The sequence below is a fragment of the Festucalex cinctus genome, chromosome 20 (assembly GCF_051991245.1).
Source record: "Festucalex cinctus isolate MCC-2025b chromosome 20, RoL_Fcin_1.0, whole genome shotgun sequence".
NCBI lineage: Eukaryota > Metazoa > Chordata > Actinopteri > Syngnathiformes > Syngnathidae > Festucalex > Festucalex cinctus.
The window spans coordinates 12861701-12874620 of NC_135430.1; the positions used below are offsets into that span (position 1 = coordinate 12861701).

A 12920-nucleotide genomic window follows, 5' to 3' on the forward strand; every position below is an offset into this window, starting at 1 on the left:
GTATATATAATCTTAACCATTCTTTACAATGTATGAAAACAATATTAATCTTAAAAATGAATGGAGAAATCATTTATTTGTTGTTTTCGTCCTAAACACTAATGAAGTTGGATTAAGGTGAGGTTAAAAGGACCATGTTGTTTTTTTCCCCCTTCACATTTTCAGCTCTTTTGCAACGATTCAATGTTTAAGGTGAAGAAAATGGCCATCTATAGAGCCCTCTAAAGGGAATACACAATGTTTATCTCTTTTTACACGTCATTTAACCTTTTTTACAAGTTTGATTACATAATAATAATAATAATAATAATAATAATAATAATAATAAAAACATTTGTTGTAGCGTCCGTCTTGCTGTACGTGCTAATTAGCAGGGATAACAGTGGAGAAAATGCTCTCATTCTGACTAAATATTAATTTCCAAATACACTGTTTTATTGTTGTTAGCCTTTTTTTAAAAATAAATAAATAAATAAATAAATTTAGTCCAATTAAAATTAAAATGATCATTCATGCAAGTTTTTATGTTGTCTTCATAAGGGATTGACTAAACAGAAACTAGCTTGAAACTGGCTAACTAGATTGACTAACCTTCTTCTTCTTCTATTTCTTATACGACTAGTGTTTCTTCCTCTTTGCATTTTATGGCAGTGTTGATGTCTTGAAGCACCATACTGCCCCTCACATGTCAATCTTGGTACTACAACAGACTTCTGGTTCAGTGTAGGAGCCAAGCAGTTATCGATGGAGATATCTATGGTAGACACAATTTTTAGCTTATGTGTGGCGTCTTTTACATTTAAAAAATGATGTTAGAAATCTGTTTACACAGCAAACTAGCTTCAATAATGTCGAGATCAGTGCTCACCTCTTTCACCCCTTCACATAACGATGCTACCACATCAGTTGTAAATAAAAAAATCCTTCTTCCTTTTCAGACTGTCATCTTAAAGGTATTATAGCTCTTGTTTTCCTCGCAAAGTGGGTCAGTGTTTACTGACTGACAGCCAGTGAATCTCACAGCTTTTGTTGTCTCCTGCACACAATATATGCTCCTTGAGTGTGTCGACGGTGAATTATTTGACTTAGATTTAAGTGTGTCTGCCAATACCTCGCAAGGACAGAGTGTAACAACACCTAACGGTCTGGCATCCTCCTGTGTGTCTGCGTTCTTTACCGAGTCCATATTCGACTGTTTATCAGCCTCGATTTATGATTGCCGATGTAAGTTCGTCACTCAAATTGAGAACGAAATATCTTAGTGTTTGGAAATTTGCTGGTCAAGGTCATCTAGTTCAGTGACAAGATCAAGAAGCTGGGCGTGCTGGAGCAGGTTTTTACATGGAGTCCTGGCAGACGGCGTCGTAAACACGGCGTGGCAGAGATTGATTAGAGGGAACGACAGCGGAGCACGCGACTCAAGTGTCTTCACAGACTCCACCAAAGGAGCCGGGGTGTTATTTAACGCTGTTTTTCTTCTGCTTCGCCCACTTAACGCGACAAGGACAAGTCTCTACGGAACTTCAACTGACTTGTCTCGCATTGCTTTCTGTTAACAAGGGTGTCAAACTCGTGTTATTTATCATAGGCCACATCAGAGTTGCAGTTTGCCGCCTTGCATTCGATTATGATCACTTTTTTCACCAACAAACTGATAGCTATCTTTCAACAAACAAGAACAAGTCCAGTTGCCTCGTTTCAACCTGTGTAGGTTCCCATGACTTGAATGACTGAGAATCTGGAATCTGTACAGACTGATAGCGATCTTGTTTTTAACAATATTGGGATGAAGGGGCTGCTTCTTTTTCTTCACCTGCCAAACTCGGGGAAAAAAAAAAACTGCAGTTGATTTAAACCTTTCACACGGAGGGGGTAACTAGCTTTGACTGTGACAGTTAGGTAAGCATGATGGGAAATGGGTTGCAGAAGGACACTGCATCACAAACTTGAGTTGGTCTGTGGTCTGCTTGCCAGACAGTAATGGACAGCTTTGTGAGCTCTATGTTGAGGCTTTACTTAGCAGTTGTCAAGTTTTAACAGCCATTTACTCAAGCAGTATGTTTATTTATTTTTATGACGAATGCATGACTTCATTTGCTGCAGGCAGTACCCCTTTTATCTCCCCCTTTATAGTATTTTTATTGTTGTCTGTAAGTATTTGCTCTAAAAATATCCGACTCAGTCTGAAATCTGCCTCGTCTTTGGCTCTCTTTCGCTTCCGGGGCCCCTGAGTTTGATCAATGGGAGCCTGGAGAGGAAGAACATGGGTGCCGATGGCAGGCTGCCCGGAGGCATGGCAGCGACAGTGGGGAGGGAGGTAACGAAAGTCCCCAAAACTGGATGCTGAAAGCCATAGTGGGTAAAGTCTTAGGGACTTTGGATGAACTGAGTAGAAGTAAAAAAGAAAAAAAGCTACAGGACTTTGCACTATCAAAGCTGATTTCTTTGATTCTTTGGTCTGAACCAGGAAAGCCTCAACTACACGTGAGTATGAATCTTTAACGGGGTGATTAAAGGGGCCTTGTTGACTCAGAGCCAACGCAAAGGCAGCCTTTCCGCCTTTCGTCGTCCTCCCCCTGGGAAAAATCTGGACGGTTTGTAAGTGGAGGCTGAGACTGCCAACAGGCATCAATCCCCCCCTACGCCAATGCCAACAAAGCTTGCTCCTCTTCCCCTCCTTCATCATCACCGGCAGAGGGACCTGCAGCTAAGTCTCATCTGCGCTGACTGTCTGCAGAGTATGAAGAGATAAACAAAAAGGCAAGGAGGGTTTTTGAGAACAAGCTCATTTGCATTCCAGCTCCGTGTCTTTTAGTTTGTTTGTCGGAGAGCTCTTCAGCTGTCATTTTTCATTAAAGACTCGGCGTGCCCATGTTCAGCCCCCATAAGGCAGTTCTATATCCTCATCAGTCAAAAACTATGACGATTTGCAAAAGGAATAATAAATGAAGTCAATGATAAGCAGAATAGATGGATGGATAGTCAACCCCAGACTTGTTCACTCCCTAACTTAAACCCTTTAAGGCCTGGATTCTACATTGATATCTGAACTGTTTCTTCTTGCCACTAAAACGGAAGAGTCCACAGTGTGTCTATGGTAAGAAGCCAAGACCAACCAGAACTTTAGGGAAACGGTCTATTTAGTCTAATTCTACACAACACTTGACATGTGTCTAACATAGTCCCATTCATTCATCCATCCACCTTCACATTTTTTTTAATCAATTGACACTTTTGGTCCAAAACTGAAAATGAATCCAATCAAATAAGGTCTGAGCTGGACTGAGCCACTGCTTCCCCCCCACAAACAAATGGTTCTTCCAAGTCTAGGTCATCTTTGTTGGCAGAATATGAAACCTCAAACCTGCGTGGTAGTCGCTCACGGAGTTCAAATCTACTGCTTTAAACTCATAAAACAACCACTGGGGTGTATTAGTGTGGATTGTGCCTTGAGGGACAAAATTGACTCCAACTGTTTCTAACAGTACAGGGATCTGTTCAAAAGCCAACAGTGAAAAAAGAAGGATATAAGCTGCAAATTGGTAGGTATTAACGGGGCAAAAAAACAACAGTAATGTGCGCCAGAAACAAGTACGTTACATACAGGAAGAAAGATAAGAGTTCTGCACTAGTTCTTATTACTTACTTTCCCCCTTGGCTTTGTCCCAGAATGCAAGCACACCTGGCGACGAACTGATTACACCTGGTTTGTATTCATATTGACAGAGGCCGCCTGCTCTGGAGGCTCATAAGCCCAGAAACGCCAAGACCTCTGGGAAAGTAGCCGGATCCATCTGAGTGTGTTCCGCTCGACTTAACAACACACTGGAGTGCGGACACGTTTGGCAGCTAAGAAGCTGCATGCTGCTGATGGATAAGCCTCGGCCCCCCCAATCCCTCAGCCCGGAGCCCTGTCCCACCACCCCAGTCCAGAAGTGCCAAAAAAGACACAGTTAATACACCGTCTGGTCAATCAATCTCCACCTGCAGGACAAGAGCAAGCTTGTCAGAACAGCAGGGAACAGGCATTCTTTTGGTCTTTGAAAAATTGCTATTAGAGCAGGGGTCTCCAAGTTCGGTCCTCGAGAGCCCCTATCCAGCCTGTTTTCCATGTTTCTCTCCACTAACACACCTGATTCATGATCGGGATCGTTATCAGGCTTCTGCAAAGCTTGCTGATTAGCTGATCGTTAGATTCAGCTGTGCTGAAGGACGGAGACATGGAAAACAGGTTGGATAGAGGGACACATATCGTTATTAGATGGCCAGCTCGGTTGACGAGTGGTTCGCACATTGGAGGTTTTTATCTCAGCTCCGGTCTTCCTGTGCAGAGTTTAGATGTCTTCAAACAGTCCCTGAAGACTATATTGTCCATAAATGATGGTTGTTTGTCAATATGTGTCACGTGACGGGCCAGCGTGTTATTGTCAATCATCTGCTCATGACTGTAGGTTCCTTATCCCCAGTCGTTAGCACTTGTAGCAGTAATCGGATGATTGATGTTGAGTATCCGAGGTCATGTGCAGGCTTTTGTGCAAGACACATCCTCCAGACCATTTCCAATTTTCAGCTCTGTTGAGCAAGACTATAAGCAGACTGTGGGAACGCTGAATGCACAGATGTGTGACTGTGTGTGTGTTCATGGTTAGATATAAGTCTGACTGAGCTACAGCCACCCCTGTCCTCCTGTCCTAATGCCATTTTAGAGCTCAGTTAGCCTGTGACCTTCAAGAAAAGAGTAATATTGCGCACCGGTTTGTGGGCAGTAGAAAGAATAATCTCTTATAGAGCAAGCTCAGGATTGTCCAATGAAGCATTGCTTCAGTACCTTGACGCCGAATTGTACGGCTCAGTAGAAAAATGGAGCCGAGCCAACAGTAGCGCTTCATGGTCCTGCAGTCAATCACTCAATCTTCTGAAATATGAGAAAGACGACGTGCCTGACTGGAATCCTAAATTCCGAAAAGCCTGTGTCCTTTTCGCCCTGTTGTTTGGTGTCGTTCCCTGAACATTTTCAGCCTGCTGCGCTGACCAAGTGGCTAACCACCAATTACACGAGGAAAGCCGCAGTGGTGACAGCGGGTTCCTCGTCCGGCCCGCCGAAGCCCGTGTTTTGGGTTTCTTTCACCCACGTGCCTGCTTGACTTTGTATCCAGCACATTGGCTTGTTTTAGCGAACTGCTCGACATAGTCATAAATCATGCAGCTGACAAAGAAATCCTTTGTGATTTATTACAAAACTTCACGACTGGAATACAATTTGTTTAGCAGGATCGTGGATAATTCTTTTTCCTGGTCACGATTTGAGGTCAAATGTATGTTTGCATATTACCCGTTTGTGTTTTTCTTCAGCTCACCTAACTTTAAGGCATTAAAAAAAAAGAGCGTAAAAATGCTCAAAGGGGAAGTCAACCCTCCAAAAAAATTCTTGACGATATGTTCAATGCAGCCGCACTAGTCTAAATACAGTATTTTCATTAATATTATGTTAGTGGAATATGAGTTAAGGAACAAAATCCTGCAGTTTTTACCAATATCAGAAGGCGGCCATTTTGTCACTTGCTTTTGAGCGAAGATGACATCGTTGCGCAGGTCTCAGGTAACGACCAATCAATTAAAAAAAACAGGTGATTATATGATTGGTCATTGCCTGAGCCCTGAACAACTGTGATGTCATCTTCAGTCGACAGCAAGTGGCAAAATGGCCGCCCCCTGAGATGGATAATAATGGCTCTATTTTGCGCCATAACTCACATTACACAAATTTAATATTAATCAGAACGTTATGTTTGTCAAGAAATGTTTAATGTTGACTTGCCCTTTAAGGTGCAGCCAAAGGCATGGCTATTGACTAATAGGAAAGTAGTAATACCTGTCAAAGTGATAAATCGTTTTAAGACCTTTGCATGTCGAGGATGAGTTAAATTTAGCCTGGTTTGTTAGTAGGAATTACATTAAAGCACCTTCTTGTCAAATAACAATCGATCAGAGCAAATTATGCAATTCGACAACCACTCGGAAAATGATCCAAAAACATCACAATGAGTTACGAGACATTTTAGTTAAATTACTTTTGAAATGTTTTTATTTAGCACTGTACTTAAATAATGTATAAAAGAAATTACAAATGCATCAAGTGTTGGCTGTTACGCAGCATCTCCCATTATTTCGAAATGAGGTACTTCTTTTGCTAATGCTTTTTAAATATCATGACTCAAGCCAGAGTCATAATTAGAAATCACTGGACCGGAGTTTTACAGCTGTGGTGCTCTCCAAATTTACGCACCAATGCCCATTTAGATTATTGTCCATTAATCTCTAAAAAGTCTGTAATAGTTTAACATAAGCCACTTTGTCGGTTCATACTACGTATATATATTTTTTTATTTTACCTATCAATCTTATCTAATGTGTCGAGGCTCCCTTTTTGCAGCATGACTTATTCCCAAGGTACTGCGAACGCACTCTTTATAAAATTGGACATGCTCTTTGTAGTGTAATTAACATTTTCCACGCTGATAAATGTTCCTCTATTTCCTTGCTCATTTTTTCCAGATGAGTTTGCTGTGATGCCAGAGGGGGCACAGTGTGGTATATTCCAAAGGTCAGGATTATTATGTTGCTTACATTTAATTTATGATCCTGATTGCGTCGGCAGGTGTTAAGGTCAACAGTATTGTTTACACAGGGTTCTTCCTGGCTCAACTGAAGCACGAGTGTCTTCATTTTGGCATGAAAAATAGTTGCTTATTTTATGAGACTCTGAAAAGCCAAAAACATTAAGTGGAACATTTGTTTAGGATGTTTTTGTTGGGGGGTTTTTTCCCCCGCTTGCGATGGGAAGTGTTTTGGGTCCAATGAAATGTTTACCTGTTTTAAAATTCTGTTAAAAATAACCCAACGCTGGTCAGATCATAACAGTTTTGATCATTTTTTTAGCTTTTAGAGCCCATGGTGATTCAAAATTTGGCAGAATTGACTACCTCCAAATCTAATATACAGGAAAAAGCTTCTGTTTACATGCATTTGGTCTTGTCTTCAACCCCGTTTTGGTTGTGGCTGTTGCATAATGTGTAATATTTACACTGCGATATCCACCGCAAGTGTGTTCTTCTGTGGGAGAAAGCAGCAGCCTTTATCTGCCGCTCCAATCTGGAGCCCCGAGGAGGTCTGCGGTGGAGTGTTTTGACTGGGACAAAACGTGACTAATCATCCATGAAAACAGAAACGAGCGTGTAGAGACCACCAGGAATTTAAATTGTCTGCGCGTTCAGTGAGTAAAGCGGGGAATTCAAATATATTTGTTAGGACGTAGTTGACGCTAAACGTATAACTAGGGGTGTCAAAATAAGTGTGTTAAGGTAAAGCTCCTTTAATGCTGCCATTTTTCTTTTAAATGCGTGAATAATGGCCGCCACTTACTTTGAGATTGGGGGATTTTACAATTTTAAAAAAGTGCAGCTGCGATTGGCTGGCAACCAGTCCAAGGTGTACTACGCCTACTGCCCAAAGCCAGCTGAGATAGGCTCCAGCACCCCCTGCGACCCTTGTGAGGAATAAGCGGTCAAGAAAATGGATGGATGGATGGAAAAAGAGGGCAGAATTTCACAAGTTGCTTCATGCTAAAGATTAGATAGCTCTTAATATGAAAAGAAAAATGCTACCAACATCTTACAATGCAGTGGGGTATATGCCACGGAAGAGGCGGGACTTCCGACTTCCATGATTTTGCACATGTGCTTTGGTTCTGGTCCGTGTTGCAAACGTGCAACCAAGGGGCACAAAGTCGGAAGCACAAGTATTTTGACACAGCCCACACGTCGCAAACCGAACCGGAACCAAAGCTGATGTGCAAAAACAGTCCCGCCTCTTCTGTGGCATATACCCCATTATGCCATCTCGTGGCAGAAAAATGACCAACACAAATAAATATCACAGTGGTTTTTACAGTACATCTTTTTTTATTTTAACTCGATTTTATGAATGAATTATTAACTCTTTTACTGTCACGCGTTATCAAAAAAACTGTTTGATCATTCACGAAAACAGATACAATGCTGCCCTCTGCTGGCCATAGTTAGTGTTTTTGATTCCACAACCCATTGACCAGGCAGCGCTGCACGTAAGACGTTGTACTGCCCATTGATGAGAGAAGAAAAAAAACAAAAAAAAACGTAGTTGACGTCATTTAACGTTTATGGCGGCATAAATCGTAATTTTACTCGTCGTTATTGAACGTTTTTGGCGGTCAAAGAGTCAAGAGTATGAACACTTGGAAAAAATATTTTATTGCACATTTAGAACAGATTAAATTTGCGATTAATCGTGAGTTAACTATTGAAGTCATTTGATTAATTACGATTAAGATTTGTTTTCTGTAAGACAACAAAAGAGTCACACAAGATTTTTTTTAAGACAATGCTTTGAATGACTACTGTCGATGTGCAGACATTTTGGGCTTTGTGCAGGTGCCGCCTCACTCCGCACCTGCTCTTTAACTTTCCCTTTATGTGCTCGCCTAATGATGGAGTAGACTTTTATGTGTGTGATGTGTTATAAAAGCGAGCTACAGCACGTTATAAAAGCTCACCTTTGTGACAGTTGTCCGTCAGCAGCGTCTCCGCTCACTTCATAAATGCACTTAAAAGCTCTCCTGTTTAAGTACTAGGAACGTAACAGTGCGTGTATTTGGTCTGATGCAGAGTTGTACCCAGTTCCCACATGGAACTTGTTAGTTAAATGGAGTGAAAATGGACAGGAAGTGTAACTGTCTCACACTTAGCCACATGTCAGTGATGTTCTTAAGACTCCTGGGGATGGTCACATGTTTTGACGAGTAAGAATTCAGGTGTCAATTTTAGGACTTGCCTGGCTAAAATGTCAAGTTTCAGACCATCACTTGATAAGTCTTGCCTGTTTACTTTTGGAAAGTAGATGACTAGAATTTCATCTCAAAGTATCAGAATTTACAGTGAGGAGAAGCAAAAGAGGCAAAGAAAAAGAATGGGCTCAAGCAACACTTACATCAGCGTCATTTGTATTTGTGCTGCTGAGAAAAGCTCTTTTCGATGCAATGCAGCAACAGCATTCCTTTCTTCCTTCTTGCGTGTCAGCTTCCCGCCAGCGGCGGTGAGTCAGGTGGGAAACGAGCACAGAAAAAAAAAAAAGGGGGCAGGCAGGACCTCCATTCTGCAATTTTATGACCTGCTAAATGTCCTTGAAAGGTTTTAGGTGCAAGAAAATTACGGTGGGCCGCCGTGTGGCGTGAATCAGTGGCGTTGACAGGCGAGGGTCCGGCCAACAAGGTTGCGAAGCTATGCGGGGGCCCTGAAAGGAGACGTAAAGAAGGGGAAAGATTTGCTTTCACGCTCCAGCTGAGGAATAGTCCCCCACACCGAGGCGGCACTTTATCCCCTGCAGGGGGTTCGTTTTCCGTGTCCTTCGGTGGTCTTACAAGCATGACAAATGACACAAACGCTGTCATAATCGAAAATGTGAGTAAATCAAAGAAAAGAGAAGCAGGTTTGTCCTTTTTTTTTTTTTTTGTCAAGGGTGAGTCATAGGGGACCACTCTGAGTGACTTACTGGGAAAAATGTTGTCATTTTGCTACGGTATAATGACGTTTTTTTTTTTAGTACCTGCTGTTTGCCAGCTTTCCATCCTACACTGATGAAGTGACGATGATCTTTTAAAACAGACCGGCTATTTTTGCCCAGGCCATTTTTCGTTTCTAAGGAGTGTGAAATTTATGAAAACGTGACACACTAAATGTTTACGTGAACCGATCCTGCCCTTTCTGGAATGTCCTTACATGCCACCAAATCCCTGGCTAATAGGAAAGTAGTAATTATGATCAAGGAAGTTTGCTGAAGTGATGCATCTCTGTTCCTGAGTTGTTAGCAGAAATTACCGAAAATCCTTGTCAAATCATATCAGGGTTTCCCCTAGCGCTTTTTTTTCCTGGCGGCCCGCCAGGCCTTTCTTGTTATTTGCCGTTCAGGTTGGGCCAAATGTTGTTCCCAGTCCGTTCCAGACCACCAGGCTTAGCAGGTTTTCCTTTTTTCAGATTAGTTAAGATTGGGTAGAAATGATACAAATGTGTTTTGGGGATCATAGTTTGTTGTATATTCATGGTGAAACTATTAATATGCCTATAACATGATGCAAACATGCTGACCACTTTAATCTTTTTAAAAAAGACACAATATACTTTTAGTGTATTGTCAAGTAGCACTTTACAGATGTTATTTAATGAAGCATTGGCAGTACGGTCTTGCGTCAGAATTTTGCTTGACAAAACACTTCTAATGAGTTATCACTTTGGGCTGGTTTTAACATATAACAGCACTTTGCGGTGCATGACATGCATGGAGACATATGGATGTTGTAATGCATATGTAAAGCACATTAAAGTCTCCGGGCTGGCTTCCATTGAGGGATTTATCGTTTACGGATATGGGAAAATCTATGATTTAATGACAGGGCAACTTACCTTTCATTTCGTCGTCTTGTCATAATTGTTTTGTCATATCGCCTTAATCTCTGTGCCGCTATATGTGCCAGGATTTATGATAAAGTCTGTGGTCCTGGCTGGAGTTTGTTCATCAGTCATCACTGTCTCTCATTCATATGTTCTCTATCGGCCTCAAGCTATACGTATCATTGTGAACAGCTGATCGGTGTTACTTGTGCACGGTGTTTATCATTAGCGTGACCCTGCAAGCAGTGGCTCTCAAATCGACCCCCCGATGGTCCATCAGTCATAACTTTTTTCTTTTTTTTTTTTTTTTCAAAATTAGTGCGTTAATTTTGACTTAATTTATAATTCTTTATTTAATTTTTTTAAACAATTGCTTAATTAAGTAATATACTAATCAATTAACCTACCTAATTAATTAATTTAATTAATTAACCACCCCTTACTTGGAAAGTCTGTACTGCGGGAATTCCAGTCGCAACGCAGCGGACATGTCCATGTCAAAATTTAGCAGTAATAAATTTAAAAATAATGCATATATTTGTCGAGACTGGAGTCAAGTTGTATTTTACAATTTTAAAAAATGTGCAGAAAAAAAAGTTACTTCATTTTCAAAATTAGATAGCTCTTAATATGAAAAGTAAAATGCACTGAGTTGTCACCAATGTCTTATAAATGCATTTATGCCATCAAGTGGCAGAAAAATGACCTCAATACAAATCAATGTCACATTCATTTTTTTACAGTGCAGTACATATTTTTAATTTTAACTCAATTTTTTTTTTATTAAATTACTCAATCAATGACTCAAAGATACAGCCATATTCCTATTAGTTATCATTTTTTCTCCACTTTTATGTTGAGTATGAAAACGTATTTTATTTAAGTATTTAGTATTTTATTTTATTTATTTGTTTTATTTTTTATTATTTATTTTTTATATTTTATTTTTATATATTTAAAAAATATTTTATTGTACATTTTAATGTACATTTAAAACAGATATCAACTTTGCGATTAATTGTGAGTTAACTATTGAAGTCATGCTATTAATTATGATTAAAAAACTCATACATAACTCATAACTCATACATATGGCACAGCACACCAGTAAAATAAATCTACGAAACCAATTACTCCTCCCTTCCTTAGCTTTGGGCCAATTAAAATCTCTGATTTGATTGTCGAGTCTCACATTCATCTGACATCCCTGCATGCATGCATGTAACATTTCCAAATCGAACACACTCTTTTTCTTTGTTTCATGAAGAGTTAGTTGTATGGCAAACTCGGCAAAATATTTTTGGTTTGGGAGAACAAGCCTTGGGCCAAAGTTTCCAACGTGGATAAATTTCTGGTTTTGCAACACATGCTGTAAATGGCCGCCCGTGTCTTTGGCAATGTTCAGCTCGGTTGACACCCTGATTGCCTTCCACGGAGCTTTTTTCTCGTCATATGGAAAACAACGTGAAAATGATTCCACTCATGTTGCCTGTTTCTTAGAGGAAATTAAAGTCGCCTTTTCTTTTTCTTTTTTCTTTTTTTTGACGCTGGAGGGATCGGAAAAAGTTGGCAACACTGACTGTGCTTTTGCCAACTAGTTCTCAGTTAGCAGCCGCGGTGGTCGTGTTAGCAGTGCACGCCAGCGCAGATGCCCAAAAAAAAATCATGTCTTTTTTTTCTCCTGACAAAATAAACTTGACTTCATTCCATCAAAATGAATTGAAAATGTTTTTTTCTGCTCTTCAGGGGTTTCTTACTCTTACGGTGGACAAGTGGCGAACGAGGACGTGGTCGTGGACATGAAGACGCACGCACGCCGCTGGAGGCGATGGCTTCCGAACAGCCCGCGGAACATGGACAGTAACAGGGCCAGTCAGGAGCAGGAACGCGAGGAGGAGGAGGAGGCGGCGACGCAGGAGGAGGCGGAGGCCGAGCGCATCCCGGGCCTGATGTCAGCCGAGGACGTTGGCAACAGTTCACAAATTGAGGTGGGTGGCTGTGTTCGCATCTATTTGATTTTATGCTATTCCTATGAGGATCGTTCTAAAAAAATATGATTTAACCATATAAAGCCAAACATATTTAATATAAGACATTTTGAGCCCTCTATTTCATGAGTATAATGTTTTGTTTTGTTTTTATTAACACCCTGACGTATATGATCTGACACATGCATTGCACGGATAATCCATTAGAGGGCAGTATCACACAGCTGACTTGCAAAATCGCCCCAATTGAGAAAGTTTAAACACTTAAATAAATACTTATTAATAGTGGGAAATGTTCTTTCTGATTTTTGGAACTGCTAATATGTTTGACATCTCTTGTTTGTTATATTTTTGGCAGTAATAAATGTGTGAATTTAAAGCATTGTGACCAGATGTATCAAATATGATACAAATCAAAAGTCACACGTGGAAGTTGATTTTCAATTTGTTT

General features: G+C 40.6%; 1 protein-coding gene across 2 annotated transcripts in view; it reads left to right on the forward strand.

Moving 5' to 3' along the window:
* The window catches only part of plxdc2b (plexin domain containing 2b), a 59514-nt gene that overhangs the window by 12051 nt on the left and 34543 nt on the right, over positions 1 to 12920 (forward strand). For both annotated transcript variants that reach the window (XM_077509452.1, XM_077509451.1), the window contains one exon: positions 12228 to 12469. In XM_077509452.1, coding sequence (XP_077365578.1) covers positions 12228 to 12469 — 242 coding nt within the window. The remainder of the gene's footprint in view (positions 1 to 12227; positions 12470 to 12920) is intronic.